At 37.5% G+C, this 19527-nt stretch overlaps 1 protein-coding gene across 1 annotated transcript in view; it reads right to left on the bottom strand.

Annotated features, from left to right (window-relative positions):
* The window catches only part of MTMR12 (myotubularin related protein 12), a 30064-nt gene extending 11170 nt beyond the window's left edge, over positions 1-18894 (bottom strand). Inside the window, 10 exon segments of the mRNA XM_057431239.1 lie at positions 688-812; positions 2967-3073; positions 4575-4650; positions 5763-5886; positions 8420-8513; positions 9142-9272; positions 10482-10554; positions 12291-12427; positions 13652-13760; positions 18766-18894. Of these exon segments, the coding sequence (XP_057287222.1) occupies positions 688-812; positions 2967-3073; positions 4575-4650; positions 5763-5886; positions 8420-8513; positions 9142-9272; positions 10482-10554; positions 12291-12427; positions 13652-13760; positions 18766-18894 (1105 nt within the window).
* Between the last annotated feature and the right edge of the window lie 633 nt (positions 18895-19527).

Here is a 19527-nt window from a genome sequence, read left to right on the forward strand (position 1 = left end):
ACTCTCATTATCTTGTAGAGGACACACTGTCCAAAATGGTCCAGTGGCACATTGCACAGCTGCAACGTGTGGAGCTTTTTTCATGCCAAGAGGTGAGCTTGAAGTACTGTTTCATGACAGCAGTATAGTTAAGAGTCTCATAAAAATGTCCAAAAGCCTAGCTTATACTTTCACAACTCTAACTTCTTTTAAGTAGACTTACTATTTACAGTAGTCATGTTTCAGTCCTACAGTCAGTGACAATCTTAAGCAAGCTCCGCTTCACGTTTTGTGACGTGACTAGTTTGTAACAAAAGCTAGTGCAAACATAAATTGGCATTCGGACTCATCTCTTGACATGGTACAAAGGCTTAAAAGGTTCACGCTTAACTTCAGTGGGCCCCACAGGACTGAAAAAGCTCCCCTGTAAATTCTGATCCAGCTGGTGTATTCCAACTACCATTTAAAGTCCAGTCACTCTTGCAGATACTGTGACTGCTTAGCCAGAGGTACTAAGTCTAAAAATTACAAACCTCTTAACATGCCAGTCACAAGCACAGTCCTCAGTTATATTTAAAAATCTGCTTTTAACCACCATCAAGACACTAATCAAGACAAGGACTGCATTCATAAGACATAAAACATGCTTGTTACGCTCTGCATCTAAGTCACTTTAGAGACAAAAGACTACTTTAAAGTTTGACTTACCTATCAAAAACAGTTGTTTAAATTTTGTGTATGCTGTCTGGATATCTTGCAGAGAGGGAAGGCTGCTTGACAAGTCATCCATCTTCAGGAGTTCATAGGGAGGTTTGCTAATTGTCTTATAGATTCTAAATCAAATCATCAAGAGATTAAAGCCACCTGCTTCACAAGCCAAATAATACACCAACTATTATTACTGAAGACAAAGTTAATGGGTATATTTTGGGAAAAAGCTGAATACCAAAGGAAATACACTTGGAAAGCTAATGGCCTTCAAGCATTTTTAAATACTGGCTGGAAGCTTGTCTACAAGCTTTTGACAAGTTTTGCTGCTCTTAACTGTTCCACTGATAAAAGATTTGTGCAGTTATGAATATTACAAGCATTACTTGGTTTTTGCTACTGCTTCTTTAGGGTTGTCTTCACTAAATAACACTAAAATTACTTCACTAACAGGCTGTTTAGAGATGAATCCAGAAAGAAAAGATGGATAGAAACACACAAACCTCGTAGCAGACACTATTTTTCTAGACTTTTACCAACCACTTACATTCCGATACCTAGCTGCTAGGTCTGCTAGCAAAACACATGAGTAAAAGAAAAACAATTTGGACTCAAACAAGACAGTATACCTGCCTTGAACTTCCCTGTGTATCCAATATTTTTTTCCCCTAGAAGGAGAGGAAAAAAATAGCAGGCTAGATGAAGCTTTGCTTGATGCTTGAACATCCCCTCTCATTCACTCTCTTGAGCTCAGATGAACATCAGCTTAGTAAATACCTCTGTTGCCATACTGGCTTTCTATTGTCAAGATTTGGGAAAAGCTACCTTAGCTCATGGTTCAGAAGCGAAGCCTTGCAGGCAATGCTATGACAGGACAGAGTACTTTGTTTCTTGTTTGTTGTAGCACCGTAACCTGCTTAAAGTGAGAACTACAGGTTCCATATCAGAAATGCATTTTACTAGACCTAGCGGAAGATGCATCAGATAAGAGAATTAAGGGAAAGCAATCATTTGTCAATCACAACACTTGTTCCACGATGAAGCAAACAGTTTGTGCTAGAAGATCTGGCTCTGAACAGCTTTTTCAATAAAAAGCCATTAATTGTAAACACATGCCATGTGCTTGAGTTCAGACCACTATTACAATGGCATGTTAACACACCCTTTCGGACAATTTGTAGATAAATTTTTAAGCACTAGTGGTTAACCACCAGTACTCCACAGCAAAGAAAACCACCAATAATGTCCCAAGTTCAGATGGCTCCAGACAAGGGATCAAAATACCAGTTGATACCTTGCTACAGCTTACTGCTAGTTTTACTTATTTTCACATTATGAAATAGCATTACGAAGACTTATAACTCATGTAAACGTCTCCATTTCAGGAGAGAAACTTGAAAGCAAATGCAGGAAGGGTCAAAAGCCTTTCCCATGCAAGTATAATTAATTTTGTAAATGAAAGATTTTAAAAGCCTAATCAAGCTATTTTCTGTTAGTTCCATGCAATTAACGGGTTCTTCACCTGTAAGGAGAAAGGAGATAGCAGTGAAGCAGCAAAAATTGTACATACTAGCCTGATCTAACATCTTGCTGCAAGAAGAGAAGTTTTCTCAAGGACACTCAACAGGTTGGAGAAAGCAGAGGAAAAAAGCCATCTTTTGTTCTTGCAGTAACTCAGCCAGGCAGCCATGCTCCTGCCCTTATGTTAACTTTGGCATTTCTCAAACTGCTGAGCTAATTCAGCTCACTACCTCAGCTGAATCAAACTGCTGTCTGTCATCACATCTGAAAGTAGCAGCAGTGAGCTGTTAGATTGTCTCAGTCATTTCAGGTCACTTTAAAGTTATTTAAGAACATGAATCTAGTTCTCATAAGACAGCAGAGTTCAGAGAAACTTAAAACTCAGTTTGCAAATCCATATTTAGAGATGGGGTCTACACTTCTCTTACTTGCAGACATAATTGAGCCCATCAGCTAATGATACACTAGCTGTACTTAAGAACTATGGGCTTTAGTGCTGCTTTACCTAATAATACACCACAGTTTATACACATTCATCTGATGTGTATTTCCACAAAGCCACCAGTGATGTTGCAGTCCTGCACAACTGACAGGTGCTGTTAGGCCAAGGGATTAAACCCATTCCACTATAGAAAACTACTTTTACATTTAGAACTTGTTTCCTGATGCGTGCAAGCTTAAAGATATAGCATATACGGAAAAAGAGAAGCAAGGTCCATACCAAGCAAAGCGTTGTGGACAGAATAGCTATTACTGACCCATCCAAGAAGGCTTTTTGTGTTTGTGAAGCGATGTCATCCTGCTCTTTGGGAAATGCAGACATTTTGAGAAGAGCAGCACCATTATGGCAAGACCAACACCAAATCTGCAGAAAAACATTGACCAGGTGATGTAAATTGGTAAACTGCTCTGTACAAAGCATTTCCTAAGTGACAAGTGATGACAAGAAATTTCTCTATGCTGTGCTTCATTGAATTTTTCGTATATTCAGTGAACTCATCAATAGAAGCAAACTGTTACACCGGCACCATGCCTCAATACAGGCATGCCTCGGTATGGTGTTATCACTTGGAAGTTTTAAGTTGAGCTTTACACATGAACAGGTAAATATACAGTGCAAGATTATAGCCGAACATTACTTCCTCTACTGTTCTCATAGGAAAAAAAAACAAATTGATCATAACATTTATGGCCAAATTATGTGAAAGATAAGCCATAGCAAGATGGCTTTTAGAAATAACTCTTATATTAGCCATCAGTTTCTCCACGTAGATATAGTTGTGTTTTTCTTATAGTTCAGCCTTGAGATAACTCATAACAAATACACTGTCATGCTTTTCCACAAGTCATGCATAAGGGGTCATCTAGGCACAGGAAATAAGATGCTGAACTTTTTACAACTGAATAAGATTGCATAGTTACAGTTACATAGTTACAGTAGACAGCCTTTAAAGGTCCTTTCCAAACCAAACTACTCTATGATCCCATGAATGCAAAATGCAGTTAAAGAATTGCTTCCATTTCTGTGTAACAGCCACTGTAATTTGCCTGGTTGACTACTGAGAACAAGTGAATCAAACTATTTTGAGTTTCACTATCCTAAAGGACACCTTAGGCAGAACAGTAGAGCACTATCTACTCCATGGGCCAATTAATTTAAATGCATGAAGAGAACATTGTTTTTCTTGGCAAATTTGATGGACATGCCACAACCAATGTAAGCCCTCATAAGTGAAGTTGCTTTGCTCCTTGTTTCCATCTACTCTGCTTTACTGGTTCTTGAACTCTGGTACCAGGCAGAAAGGCAAAGCCAGTCTACTATGAGGTGCAAAACAATGTATTTAACTTAATTTTCTGTTGAAACTGGTAGAGCTAGTTTTTCAATTAGGCCACTTGGCTTTGAAAAAGTGATGCATCATCACAGCTACAGTACTTATCATCACCCAAGCTACATAACTAGAAGTATTCAGCTCTACCTGTACATGCATGGTCTTCACCTCAGTATTCAAACAGCATTTGAAGCCCTACATCCTGCCCCAGCTAGATGCCAATCAGTAACCACTCTAATGAAAAACAGGCTGATGGATAGAAAGACTACCAGTATATGTAGACTATAGGACACCAGACATCTGATAAGTAAATGTACACTGTGAACCATATGTAAGTTTTGTTCTGTACTGCTTAAGAGAATACAGGCTACTTTGAGTACTTCTCCCATCATCTGTTTCCCCTTCTATAGATGACTAGGTATGTGTGAGTTATAGAAAACAAGCTTTGAAAATAACATGCACCAATATCCAAAATGCTAGTTGGAATTTTGTCTTCTCAATAAGATTTCTTACCCTCAGCCACACATATATACTTACAGGAATGCCTCTGCCTTCATACTTCAAGATACTTTCTTCAGAAACACATATGGGAACAACAAAATACAAAGGCAGCCTAAGACAACAGAGAAGATTTTTTGCACTTAAGAACTGAACAAAGAACAACCTCAAAGTTCATTTCACTGATGAGTGTTCTAGCCCACATTAATTATATATTCACCTTACTACTACAATAATCTTTCCTGCAATATAATTATATTGTCCTCAACACCCTCCCTTTACTTTCAGCTGGATACGGTTTCTTCCAGTCTTGAGCTCTTTATTATTTTCACTGCAACATTACCCACTAAATTGCAGTCTTTCCAAGCCTGCAATTAAGCCCTACATTTAATTGTAACATTGGCTGTTAATACCACCTCAGTTCTCTCACTTGGTTTTTCAAAAAGCTTCCTTTTTAGAGAACTAGTTCTGTTTCCATGCCTTCTAAGCCATTCACATCACAATTAAAAGAATATAATTTTATTATGAATTTCCAATATTAACCAACACTACTAATGTTCAAGGCCCAGAAAAGAAACAAAGATAAGTACTTAACCTCAGCTTGGGTCTCTCAAGACAGCTGTACAATAAATATTTAAGACTCCAGTGAAAGTTTGTCTTTATTGCCAAGGTCTTTGTAGCCTTTCAGGATCGGACTACTAAACAGGAGTACACAATGCCTTGTATACATCCTAATAGGTTCACCAACAGGTGCTACTAGCTGAACTGGTAGAAGCATACATCTCTAACTTTCTACTAAAGGCAACACAACTTCCACCAGCCCATTCTGCAGACATGCTTTAAACCATTTTTTCCCCCACTAGGTCCCACAGGTAAAACAGAAAGTCTCAAGTGCATCTAACTTAAATTTTACCAGAGTAAAGGTACATGACTGAGAAAATGTCATCCTAACCAGTAAGTAGGACAGAAGTGTAGGTACCAAACCTACGTATTTTCTATTCCTGAACAGCCTGACCTGATGTTGAAGTTAACCCTGCTGGAAGAGGGGTTGTGTAAGATCATCTCCTCAGGTCCCAAATCAAAAGTATCCCATAAATCAAAATGGAAACCAGATCCTAAAAGAAAAAAACCCCTAAACAGTTGTACAATGCTCAAAGGTAGCACTGATTTTTTCAAATCTTAATGAGACTTATATCCAAAGCTCACAATTAACCAGGGCAAGCTTACTTTTCAGAGACTCTGTAGCCTTCATTGGTAGTCACTACTTTGTATTTCACATTCCCTTTGGTCCGCTCCAACTCATCACGCCAGTCCTCAAGAGTATCAAACATTACAGTTTGGTTTCTTCCATCTATCAGATATAAAAATGTTAACTTTGCAGACTATCAGGAAATCTAAAAAGAAAGCATTCCTATATCAACTATTTTTCATTAAGATAAGCAAGCAAGACCTCTTATGTACAGAAAGCCAACTCAAAACGCCTTTGTATAACACACTGCTTCTGTCTGACCTTTAACAGCTTTTCTTTCTGTCAAATACCACTTTAACAAAAAAATTTAGGAACAGTTTCTCCTACTGTTCTTAAAGAACTTTAATACAGTTGAGGTTGTCTTCACTTCCAGCCTAAAACCCTGGATGCTGAGCAGCAAATGCCACTGTATACTAGTGCAGCTGACTGGCATCTAATAGACTTAAATGTAGAATAAGTAATCATACCAAAAGCCCTTCTGCAATTCAGGTATTGCATTTCATTTAAAGTTCATTCTTTTATCATGGATAGGAATTTTGCACTGAATAGAACATTTCAGGCACTTGATAAGAGAAGAAAATTGACTACAGCAATTTAAGTCTCAATCATTTCAGCTGATAATTTCTGTATTTCTATTTAGCCACCTCAGCAAGAATTACAACAGAAGGCTGATTTAGCCTCAGATCTTGTATAATAGACATATAATTTATGGAGTAAGTGCAATTGTTTTAGACACCCATCATAATTAAGTTTCCTGCAACATCAGCTAACACGGAAATATCAAACAGAGTTAGAATTTCCACAGAAGGTACAATGGCAAGTTGAAACTTTCCACCTCAACAAGATAAAGTAGATGAAAAATTTATAGCTGGAAACCAAGTATTATTAATGAGCTCTAGGGGACAACTTAAGATTTTAGGAGTATCAGGCCTTAAAAGGCATAAACACCAATTTCTAAACTCTACTTCGTTTGTCCTGTAACACCTTTATAAAGAGTGAAACTAGGCAATTTTTATTGAAGATAGTTATTAAACTATGAAAGAATTTTGGCACAACACTTCAATTCCATTAAGACTAGGCTTCTCCCACATTCACTTTATACCTGAAAAAGCTTACAGCCTTTCTGACATTTGTAGTTCAAACCGAAAACCAGTTACAAATGAAGGCTGCAGGAACTACCTGAGCCAGCAATATGCCCATGCAGCAAAGGCAGACAATGAATTCTTGGGCTGCATTACGAAAACCATTGCCTGCAGGTTGAATGAGGTGATTGTTGCTCTCAGATCAGCACTGGCAAGACCTTGCCTGAAGCGCTGTGTCCAGGGCTGGGCTCCCCAGCACAAGACAGGCACAGACTTTGCTGGACCAAGTACAGAGTAAGCCCATTACCATCATCAAAGGGCTGGAAGCACTTGGTACAAGGAAAGACTGAGACCTATGATCATTCAGCCTGGAGGAGAGAAGGCTTAGCAAGGGCACAGAGGGCCAATAAATCTTTTCAGTGTGTATAAACACCTGACTGGGGGTGTAAGCAGGGGAGGAGAATAAAGAAGATTGATCTAGATTCAGCTGTATTCAGTGACATGACAAAAGGCATCGTGCACAAGCTGAAGTACAGCAAATCCCATTTAAACATATGCTTTCTCACCATGAGGACAGTCAAATAATGAAACAGGCTGTCTGGAAAGGTTGTGGAGTCTCCTTCCTTGGAGGTGTTCAAAACTCAACTGAACATGTCTTGGCAAGTTTGCCACAGTTACTCCTACTCTAAAGAGGTGCAGATGGACAGGAACATGACTATATGATCTCCACACATTTATTTTAACCTCAATGGTTCTGTAATCCCTTGACATATTTTGATAAATGTCTGATTAATAATTTGGGTACATCAAAACTTCTCTTTGTGAAAGGAATAGGTGTTCCTGGTGAATTATGAAACAGGTTCTTAATTCAACATATTGCTATTACTTTGGTTAAAGTCTGAACTTTGAAATGCTAGAAAGTGCACTGACAACTTTTTATCTTAAATTTTGCAGCTTACTATACTACTCAGCCAAGATTGATTAAGTGGGAAGATTATGTAATAAGTTAGCTATAAGAGGAAGTCAAATGTCTAATGAAATCTTGCTACGCAAACCTATGTGCTTTTTTTTGCAGTTGCCTAGGAGAAGCAGATCACTTGCAAATAAGAGCAAACAGGGAAATACTTTGTCAGATGCCACTGAAAATGTAATAATTTAATAATTAAGAGCAAGACATTTGGTTCACTTCAACAGTAAGTACAAAAAAACCACTCTGATAAAATAAGCAAAACATTTCCTAGATGAGAAAGAAGCTCCGACTCCAGTCGGAGGCACATGAAACACATTTGCACATATGTAAGCTTTCAATCCAGTCATGCTACTCTTGCTTGGAAAGCTTCTGTGTAACTACATTGAAGGACACAGAAACCAACAGCAGAAATTAAGAGATTTTTAGCGACACATCCAACAATGTATAGCAACAAAAAAATCAACCTTCTGAGGGCCATCTGCCAGCAGAGCAGAGTCACAAACTCAGCTAATAAGCATTCCAGACTGCTTAAGGAACTTACAGTATGCAACAAAGACAAATCAAAAATAGAAAAAACGTTTACCTGTGGTTTTGGGGGCAGCTGATGCATAAGAAAACAGAAACAAGCGTTTAAGCAGCTTAGGAGTCTGGCTATGGTGAAGTATACCACTGACAATCTAGGAAAGGACCAAAAATTAGCATCCAAAACCAGGTCAAGACTATCAACATAAAAAAAAAAAACCAACCTTTTTACCAGTCCAGTTTTAAACAAAACTGTTCAATGGGTTCTATTCCCAACAGCTGAAAACTGATTTTTAGAAAACTGTCTCTGCTGCCTGCAAGATACTATACCTACGTGGCTTAACAGCAAGTATTATTATACATGTTTAGCTTCCAAATGATCATTATTTAAATACAGGCAATAGACTCCTAGTTTGGAGCTCAAATTAACCTGTCAAAAGGACTCTAGTTAACAGGAAACTAACTGTTTTCACGTGAAAAATGCTGAAGTCTAAAATAATAAGGTTATATATCACAAAGAGAAGAGCTTCACAAATTTGCCTGAGCTGATTTCATATAGTACTCCCATTTTCTTCAATAAGCCAGTGCATCCGATCTTTAGCTGCTATACATAACAATCTTTAATGAGGAAGGTCAGCTAGAAATCAGCCTTTTTTTCTCTCAATTGGGAATGATCAGAAAATACATTAATGGATCTCTCAATGAATTTCATCCTTCCCTTACCCTCACAACTAAACGCTCAACACCAAGCTTAAGAAAGAAAAATTAAGTTACTACACTTACTCTTTTCACTTCCTCTTCTTTTGTGTATCTCAGACAGAAATTAAATACCCTAAGGTCTTTACAGTAGATAATTAACTTCTCTGGGTATTTTCTCAGTTGTCCACTTAGAAGTTTCTTTTTCTCATCATAAACTGCAAAATTAAAAAGTCTAAGTAAATACCAGAAAGATTATCTGTTGATAAAGCTACCCCTGCTTGACTCTTCAAATTTTAAAAGAAACTAATTCAAGCCCAAGTGTTAACAAGTAAAAACATACACCCTATAACACACAAGCTCCTGTGCTAATATACTTTATTTTTCTTAAACCAACTCAAGGTACTTCCTGCAAGGTAGAAAACAAACTTTCAACAAGCCAGCTGCTGAGTGATTATTTGTGTTCACATCCTGACTGTATAGTAAGTTCAAAGTTCTGAGATGCACAAAGAACATATTTTAGTACTTCTTCCCAAAGGAAAGTCAAACTGAGATCTTTCCAGGTTCCTAAAAACTACTTACTTTGTGGTGGCTTAAAAAAAAAATAAGTCCCCAGGAGAGCCCTTTGTTCACTTCTGTTTGAGTATATATAATTTCAGAACTTCAACTGCTGCCAGCTAGGCCACTGTATACAAGATTAAACAGTGTCTTATAACCAGTTTTCACCAGTCTCTCTCCTTCACAAATCCACACCACCATTCATACATATTCTAAATACTCTGACACCTGTCCAAGGTCAGGCTTCTCAATAAAGCCTTTGCTACTAATTACAAATGACCAGCCCCATTCTCATTTAGCTTTTTTAGCAATACAGGCATATCTGTAAACCCTGTTGCAAAACATTCACCAATTTAATTATAAATTAAAACCTCATTTTCTATCTTCTTTGTTATTTTGAAGAAACCATGAATCTCGTAAAACAAAGCTCCTTTAAACAAACAAAGCATTGTTTGGGAATTTGCTATCTGTACTGCTCTGCAGTGCTATTGCTCAAATGAAATGAACATCTCCATACTTATAGGATTAGTCAACACACTGGAAGATCCTTGTGTACCAACCTTAATCAGAGACTTTCCACAGTACACTCTTCTTCAAAGCATGGCATTTTGAAGGTATTGTCTATCCCGACAAGATAATAAAAATGTAGCTTTAAGAAGCGTTAGGGATAAGACTCAGTTTTCTATATCTCTTATCTGTCATTTTGTCAAATATATCTGAATCTGTCTTTACTAGACTACCCAATCCTGGTCCCCGCCATGTCCACTCAATCAGATTTCTAATAAGGAAGTACATGTACAAACAGCACAAGACTACAAGACGCTTAGAAGTCTGAGGCACGTTAAAACAAGAGGAGAAAGCTGACTTACCTCCATAGATTTGATCTACACATTGCAGGGTTATGTCATTTTCTCCGACAATCTTATTCTTAAATTGCGGCTCCTAGAACATGAAAAAAGTTCTTAGAAATGTCGTAATACTAAACAGTAGCACCTTAAACACAAGTGCATGATGTGTTCAGAACGTATTTTAATGTCAGAACTACTTATTTTACAAGCTGCTAAGGCAGAACACTGAAGAACAGTTGTTAAAATACCAACAGATGCAGGTTACACATAGGCATAGTTTATAAACTGCAGATCCAGTTTTGTCTCAGCCATGCTGAAATGTAGAGAGTTTCATTTTTCAAATAGCTTCAAAGCATAAATTTGTATTGAGAGTTGCTTTTCAAACTAGAATCATAGCAGTAAACAGGAAAAAAAGTAACTTGATGTAATCCAAGCCCTTTTATGACAAGTTTCCTTGCTATGAGAACCTGGCAGGAAATAGAAAATCTCTTCAAAGAACAAGTATCCCAAGAATATTACACCATAACAGCCATATTTATGAGTGGGTAAATTATTTTATCTACTATTTTGGTAAACTAAGTAATTTGGGGCTCCACTCACTTTCAGAATTCCCTGAGTTCAGAGTTTAAAAATGGCATTTGAGTGATGCCACAATTAAACATCGTTACATTATCTATTATTGTTATACATGTATTATTACCAGAAGGTTGATGTACACTACATCAGCAAATTACATTTTACACGAAGACAGCTGTGAACAGATTCAACCACATTCAAGATATTTCCACATCTGTAATACTCTGAAACAGATAGCTAATACTGAACTTCTGTTAAGTGAAATACAGTTGACTTAACGTGCTATAAACCCAAGACTTAAAATTAGTGATGGAACAGAAATTACCATGGTCAACTTTACTATCAACATTAGCACAAATCTCATGTGATCTGTAAAAAGGGCTCTGCAGGTCCAAAAATCTGTATTTAGCTGCTGAAGCCCTAGTGTAACATTTAATCTCCCTAAAACTTTACGTCAAGAAACTTCCAACTACGATCAAATCACTTTCTTCTTCACTGTTAAGATCATATCGAACTTGAGAGCCATATTCTAGGCTTTCCTTCACTTTTATCACCTAAATGGACCAGACTGTTTCAGATACTTAAGTACATCAAAAAAAGGTGTGGCATTACCAGTCCCCTATGAGAGCTCTCTTTGAGCACCTAAACAAAACAACATTTAATTCACTTTAAGACTTGGCAACTTTTTAACTTTTTAATGTTTGACAGCTCAACAGTATCTGAATTTTAATTTTTTGCAGTCAACCCCTGACTTTGGATGGAATAATTCAGAGCTTTACTGAGCCACACAAACAGTTAAATACAGCATTTCCACTGAGTAAGAGTTTACCGAGTCTTGTGTAGCCCTGAAATGGTTTTGCAGATATAGCCTAAATTCAGATGCATACTGTACAACATTCACACTTCTGCAGTTTGTGATAGACAAGCAATCAGAAATCAGGTTTAAACAGACCATTACTTTTCAAAACCATTCTTTTAACTTAATCTTCACAAAATTACCAATGCATAGGATACAAAGTTATATAAAATATGTCTAATACAGGCTTGCACTGTTTTTACTTAAATAGTCATGATAGTTTGAGGAAGGATCTGCATAGATCAAGTGGATGCAGACCATTAAAATTAATCTGCACCCATTAAAACTGTTTTTAAAAGCTATATTCATTCTGTATCCTTATATAAGGAATATTTAGTCAGAGATACTACATGTCTTCAGAGCCTATTTGGTCATAATTAGAAGACTTGTCTTCCTACATTATCATCTGAAGCAGAATCATCAAGGAAAGCAATCTTGAAGTTTGTGCACACGAGTTTCCCATAGGTGCCACGGTTTGAGCCATCTTCTTGTATATATTTATATACTGTGCTTGCCTCACAAAGCAGCAGTTCCCCTGTACAAAAGAAACACTGATTTGAAACGTAACTGACATTTACAATTGAATTATTTAAACTGTTATCTTAAATTCAGCGCTAACTTCCTCACAGCTTCTCACATGAGAAAATATTCCATCACTGTTACACAAAAAGATTAAGAGACAGCTCTTGGAATCTGTACCTTGAAAGCCTTCCAGGTTATTAGTATTACTGAATTACTGAACACTGTTCAACTGCAAAGACTTAGTTCTGTAAACAGATATATCTCTACCATGGGCTGCTCAAAGTGGCAGGAGAGCAACACATGGAGTTGCAAAGACGAGTTATATGAATGTGTACTCAAAAAAAAAACCCAAACCCCACCAAAAAGAGTTTATACAGTCAAACAAGTTTAGAATTGTTCCAATTTTCGTTACTGTTAAGCTCTAAAAATGCTGAAACATTTGATTTTATTATTACAACTTTATCACAGTTAGTTTTTCATAGCTTTGACTGGAGATATTGCTTATTTTACAGGTCCCAGGGATATATTAAATTTCTCAAACACAAGTCTGCAGTTCTAATCTTTAAGTTAACAGGAAGTGAACTTCAATTTTAAGAAATTAAAACCAGATTCTAGGAGGTTTAATCAGACAGTCTCTTGGTCTTTCCTATTACAAAACCAAACAAACAACATAACAATACTAGCTTGTTATAAACTTTTACTTGTATTTTATCTTAGTAACATCATCTTTCCTCATCTTTGAAAACATTTTTTAAAATAAAGAATTGTAAATCAGAAAAAAAAACCAACCCAAAACAAAAATCTTAACAGTGAATGAGGCATCAAAAAGTTTATGTAACTCATAGTAGAAGCAAAGCAACTAGAAAGTTTCCGCTAGTTACTGGCCTTCAGTATCCAAAACCACCCCAACAAAACACAAAACTGCCTGAATTTACCTTCTAAGAAGAGGGCTGACTGAAGCATAGACAGTTCTCCATATGCAACTTACTTGAAAATGCTATACTCAAACATTCAAATATATAGTTTTTCAACATTACTGTAGATACAGATACTTGAAACATTCAACTCACATTGAAACACCACCCTATGGAGTAACCCATGTTACACCAAACCTATTTTACTACCTGAGGCACTGATGTCACTTAAGTATTTGCTGCAGACATTGAAATATTTAAATACCGTTTACTTCACTGATTTTTTATTCTTTAATTGTAATAATACAATATACAGCAGTTACCTGGTAATAAGTGAGGATTTACTTCTTTTTCTATGGGTTCCTTTACATGTACTTCCTAAAGAGAGAAAATGTAATTATTACTTTGCAAAGACTGTACCTTCAACACATGCTGTACATAACAGCATCTTCCCACTTAAATTCCTCATATTCTAGAAACTAAGCAAACTAAAACAAAGGAAAAACTTCCTAAATTAAGGAAATAATTTTGCAATGTGTTCCTTCCACTGCAGGTCAGTAGACTACTACCTAAACATTTAAGTCAGTGGTTTGATACCTACAGTGTCAGTTATATGCAGCTGCGCACATAAATAGGAAATGCATTGTGTGTGAGTAACTGACAGAAATAAAGCATTCCCAGTAATTCTTAAATTCTCTCAGCACACATAAATAAGCATAAACTTAGTATTACAACACCATCTCCCAGAGTTTGTTCTTAAGCTTTTCCACACTTAGTATTTGTTTCTAAGGTATCCTTCACAGTTTTTCAAGCTTCATCTTTTACTAACTTTTTTATTTTCTTACACATATTATTGGAGTCAAAGTACAAAAGTTACTAGATTATAGGGAAATTACCAAGATTATAGGGAAAGGTATTTCAGAATCTCAGAGTCAAGAGGTAAAACCAGCCACAGGATATCCTTTAGTTTGGACACAAATTCCACAAAACAAACTTAAGTTCTCAGTACCACTTACTCTACTCTTAAGGCACTGATAGTTGAGCTAAAATCTCCAGCTGAAAGATTATTAAACTAAAGGACATGCTACACCCTTCCTGCTCAGCCAGTTCAGAACTTCCTTCTCCAAGTCTAGTAATGCCTTTACATGCATTGAAGTCTTTCTGGAAAACTATTAGTTAACTGGAAGCCCCCTTGGGGCCACAGCAGTAAGCACAGTAATTTTAGTTTGCCACCAACACTGGGAGTCAGATATTGCAAATCGAGGCAAGAAAGGAGACATAAGCAATAACAGGTTTGCTGGATTAAACACAAAGAAACAAAGGCTCTTGTGAGCATAAAAATAATCCCCCTTTCCCATTCAGTTGCTCTCCATCACTCAGAAGACCCAAAACAAAGCTTGCAGGCTGCACAGCAAAACTAAAACCACCAGGAAACCATGTCATGAGAACGGCAGAAACATTCAAGACAGGTTGAAAAGAGTCAAAGGTTATAAAATGAAAGAGGAGGTAGTGTGAAGAAAGAAATCTGTAGCTACAGCTGGCAGCTAATGCAGAAACCAAAACAATTTACTGCCTTGGACTTCAAAGTTTGGATATTGTGAATTTTAATCAAAGTCCATGCTTGGCAGCTAAATAAACTACTATGCAAACACAGCTCAAGCTGAACACTGCTGCCTTCAAAGAAATACATACAGGTTTACCACTGTGCCTTTTCACCACTGATAGCTCCAAGTAAAACCAAAGCTCTAAGCTAAACTGGGTTTACTAGTGCCTTTATTAGTATGCCTTCTACTGTCATTATTTTTGGGCAACTAAATGCAACACTATTTGCTCACAAACTAAACGCCAACAATCACTGCTAGAGAACAGTAAAGCAGTATACTAACTAGGTGCTTTTCCAGTAACTTTCACTTCGGAAGATATAAGGCATGTAACAACTACTGCTTATGTGTACATACTGCTTGAATGTCTGTACTTATTGCCATGAGTACCAGTTTATGCAGTGTTGGTAGATAAGACCTGAGGAAAAAAAAAATTTACTCCAAGTAAGTTCTTTGAGCTTACACCCATTTGTTAAAATACAATGAAGCTTTCATAGCTGATATCACAGAGGCAAATAATTTCAAACAAGTGGTTTGGGTTTTGGTTACAAGCTAAATTGGTTATCTTCTGAAAGGAATTAGAATTTTAATTAAATCCTATAGTAGCAGCAGCAGCATAGAGACCTCAGTCAAACACAGAGATCAGCTTGTAATATCCAGTTTCACTCTGTTGACAAAACCCACAGGCCTTGAAGTGCTTACTATATGCATAATTCCTATAGCATACGACAGCTTCCAAAAGCCAAGACTCCAGAATACTTCTGTTTGAAAGTCAGAATTTATGTTCCTGTAACGAAACCATATTTTAAATACAACTCATAAATATGCACTTTGAATAGCCAGAATGTGAGCCATGAACATTGCTGAAGAATCCATGCTGCTCATTTTCTAAGGGAAGATATTAAAATACATTAAATTCTACTAATGTCACTAACATCACATTTTGCATTTGTTCCTTTAAAAAAAGGATGCAAAGATCTTCATGAAGAAAAGTTGTTAACTTGCCCTGATACAGTGCAAGCTGTGTGGAAACTCGTAAACTTAGCTAACATTTCCACTGTGTTTCAACCTTATTGTTCTAATAGATTTCAGTTTGGGGGCAACACAGATCTTCGGATTACTTTAAGAGCCTGAAGACTAAAATGCATCCTTCTCAACACTCCTTTATTCAGCCACACAGATCATACTCACTCACCCACCCCTTTTATCCCTGGGTTTGTCTGACTACATGGTGAGGTAATTCCATTTGTAAGATCAGCTGGAAAAATCTGACTTTGTGCTACATTTGGTTTTGTTGTTACTGCCTATTGTTAGCAGAATTGGCTCATCAACAGGTCAGATGAGCACAGAAACAAAAGAAAGGGAAGCACCAGAAGTAAGTCTGTCCCTTTCCACAAGCCGTTAGATCTACTCAGACCTCAGGAAAGGTCACCTTCTGACCATTTGTTGAAGTTAATCATGTAAGTGCTTTCCATGTATGACCAACCGAAAGCCATACACACCTCTAGATAATTCTTCATCTGTAGCTTCCCTGTTCTGAATGCCTCAAGCAGCATGTTGGCACTTCTTATTGAAGATACAACATAGGAAGCACCACTACCAGCCAACAGCTAAAAGCAGATGTGAATACAACACCACACAAATGAGGAAAATTTGGATTTTGGATTGCCTCTGAAGTTACAGAAAGAAAGACCTCAACTTTGCTGAAGGTTCATAAAAACTTCTTTCTCAGAAATGCTTCGCAGTTGTGCACTTTCCTATTTACAGGCTGTCAAACAATGGTAGGCAATACAGCAACACCCCATTATTATCAATTGTAACACTACAGAGTACCAAATCATACCAAAATTGCAGGCTGATGATGTGTCACACCGTACTGTTTCATAACGCACCATTCTTCTTGTTAGTTCAAACCAACTCTACTCCACTCACATGATGTTATCACCTGGAGTACTACACTCAATTCTGGAGACCCAAGAAAGATACGGACCTGCTTGACTAAGTCCAGAAGAGGCATGAAGACACTGAGGGCTGGAGCACCTTTGGGTAAGGAGACAAACGGAGACAGTTTGGCTTGTTCAGCCTGGAGAAGAGAAGGCTCCAGGGAGACCTTAAAGCAGCTTCCAATGCCTGAAGGGGCTACCAGAAACCTGGAGAGGGACTTTTTACAAGAGTCTGTAGGGCCAGACAAGGGAGAATGGCTTTAAACTGAAAGAGGGGAGATTTAGGTTAAATATTAGGAAGTTCTTTACTGTAAAGGGTGGTGAGGCCCTGGCACAGGCTGCCCAGAGAAGCTGTGGCTGCCCCATCCCTGGCAGTGTTCAAGGCCAGGCTGGACGGGGTTTGGAGCAACCTTGTCTTGTGGAAGGTGTCTATATCCATGGCAAGAGGTTGGAACTGTATGAACTTTACGGTCCCTTCCAACCCAAACCATGCTAGGATTCTATGAATGTCAGCTGATTCCACTATGAAACCTGCAATTGCCAAGGAAGGGAGACACCATGCTGCTTACAGATCTCTGGCTCAATAAAGGCACTGTTTTCCTAAAGGAAAACCTCTTCTTCTTGGCTTTTACCTGAGTATAGGGAATAACTGCACAGTTTGCAATACCCAAAGACTACATTCAGCTCTACCCCCAAAATATATTCCCCAAGTTTGTCTAGGGAGACTTGTCTTTCCTCAAGTGCTGAAGCCTTAGAGAGCCACCACTTGTGAGACATCATGAAGTTAAATGCAGTCAGGTCAAGTAGCAGTTAAGCTATATTAATAGGGTCTTGAAAGTTAGGGCAGGAGAGGGATCCCAAATGAGTCCTGTTTTTTGTCCTAGAACCTTACCACAATTGAGAGCAATTTCTCATCTCCCACTCAGCAGGGAAGTAAACAACTATACCCAGAAAATGAGTAAAAAGTGGAAAACATTCCCTGGATGCCAAATCCAGATCTTTTCAGGGTATTTTTTTTTTAATCAGTGTTACAGAAGATGTATATAGGTCTATTGATGCTGGGTGTTGCTCACCACTCTCATCAGGGAGCCCATGGATATCTGCTGCAGCAAACCATATGCTGTAAACTTTGAACCCAACCATCACTTAGTCATAGCTGGACATTTGTGCTAGAGGTAATTCCAAAAATAAAAAACAGATTTTTAGTAAACATACTGGGGGAAAAAAACATTGCTTATTAGATTCAAGTAATGAAGGAACAAGTTATCTCTTCTTCATATCAAGAGTGCTGTCTGAAACACATTCTTTCAAGGCTGACAGCAAACAGCAGTGCTATGAGAACACAAGCTATTTTAATGTTATACAGTGTTCCACAAGAAATCTCTGCACTGGGAAGCTCTACACCACGGCGAGGCTTACTGTGAACATTCCTTTCTTTTTTACTTATACTTCACTGAAAGGCAACAGAGGTCTGAGATAGTTTTCTTAACTATACATTTATCTTTGTCTGTTGTAAAAGTCAAACTGTAGACTGAAATTTTTGTAAGTTGGTTGTGGTGCTCCTACAAGCAAATAAAGTATTGATGAGTAAAATAAATCAAACTTCTAACAGTTCCACTGGAACTTCATGCAAAAGAGGAAATACCTGTGTGTATGCCTAGCATACAGTTTGTATTCAGAAACAAAACACAATGCACTCTTTGTATTTTCTGAAAGATTCTGTCTTGGTCAAACAAGCCTAATCCCATGTTGTATCATACAACCCAGAGGAGATATTTACTACAGTTTTATTAAAGTACTAAAAATAATCTGTTTTCCTTCCTTTCACCGCTCCATTATCCAATAGTCCATAAGATCATAGCACATGTTTTCCACATCTGTTTCATCTTTTACCCTTTCCTCTTTCCTCACATTGTACTGTCCATCTCCTCTGACATCAATGCCCAGCTTCCCCCATGTCAGTCCTGAGCCCAGCTGTCTGCCGTGGTAACTCCTATTCCTTATATCATCCTTCAGTTCCATCACTCCAATTTAGGAGGGACATCATCCCATTTTAAAAGTGATCACTACAGAACACACAACACCTAGATTCACAAGCAAGAATTCACAGTGGTTATGAGTCAACAGCAATACCCAGTTTAAGAGACAAAGTACCATGAAGCAGAACAAACTTTTATTAAGGGCTAATACAAGAACTAATATTCTATAAGAATTAACATGAAGGATTTAACTTTTAAGGATGCATGCACAAAGTAGCATTAATCTTCAAATCAAGTTTAATATCTAAATTTTATTCAAATAAATTTTTAAGGAAAATATCATCCAGCTTGTTTGCCTTGTAAATGCTTTCAGTTTTGAAATATTAAGAGTTAGAAATCATGAAGTAATTCACTGGTTCTTGTTTCTATGTCTCCACAGACAAATATCTCTAGTCTGTGATCAGACATGTCAAAACATTGACTTTATACCCTAGCATTCACCCCACTTCCTGCAGAGTAGCCAAGTCTGTCCTGAGCGGAAGTGTGTCATTAATATCAACATCCTACAGTCTTGCTCTCAACAAACCACTGACTGATCTGTGGTTCCATGTAACAGAGCATAACTAGGTTCTATTTAGTGAGATGTCAAAAACACTGCCTTTCCAGACATTCTGGT

The sequence above is a fragment of the Pezoporus wallicus genome, unplaced genomic scaffold (genome assembly GCF_028554395.1).
Source record: "Pezoporus wallicus isolate ANWC-B61680 ecotype Strahan unplaced genomic scaffold, APGP_CSIRO_Pwel_v1 contig_12129, whole genome shotgun sequence".
NCBI classification, from domain to species: domain Eukaryota; kingdom Metazoa; phylum Chordata; class Aves; order Psittaciformes; family Psittacidae; genus Pezoporus; species Pezoporus wallicus.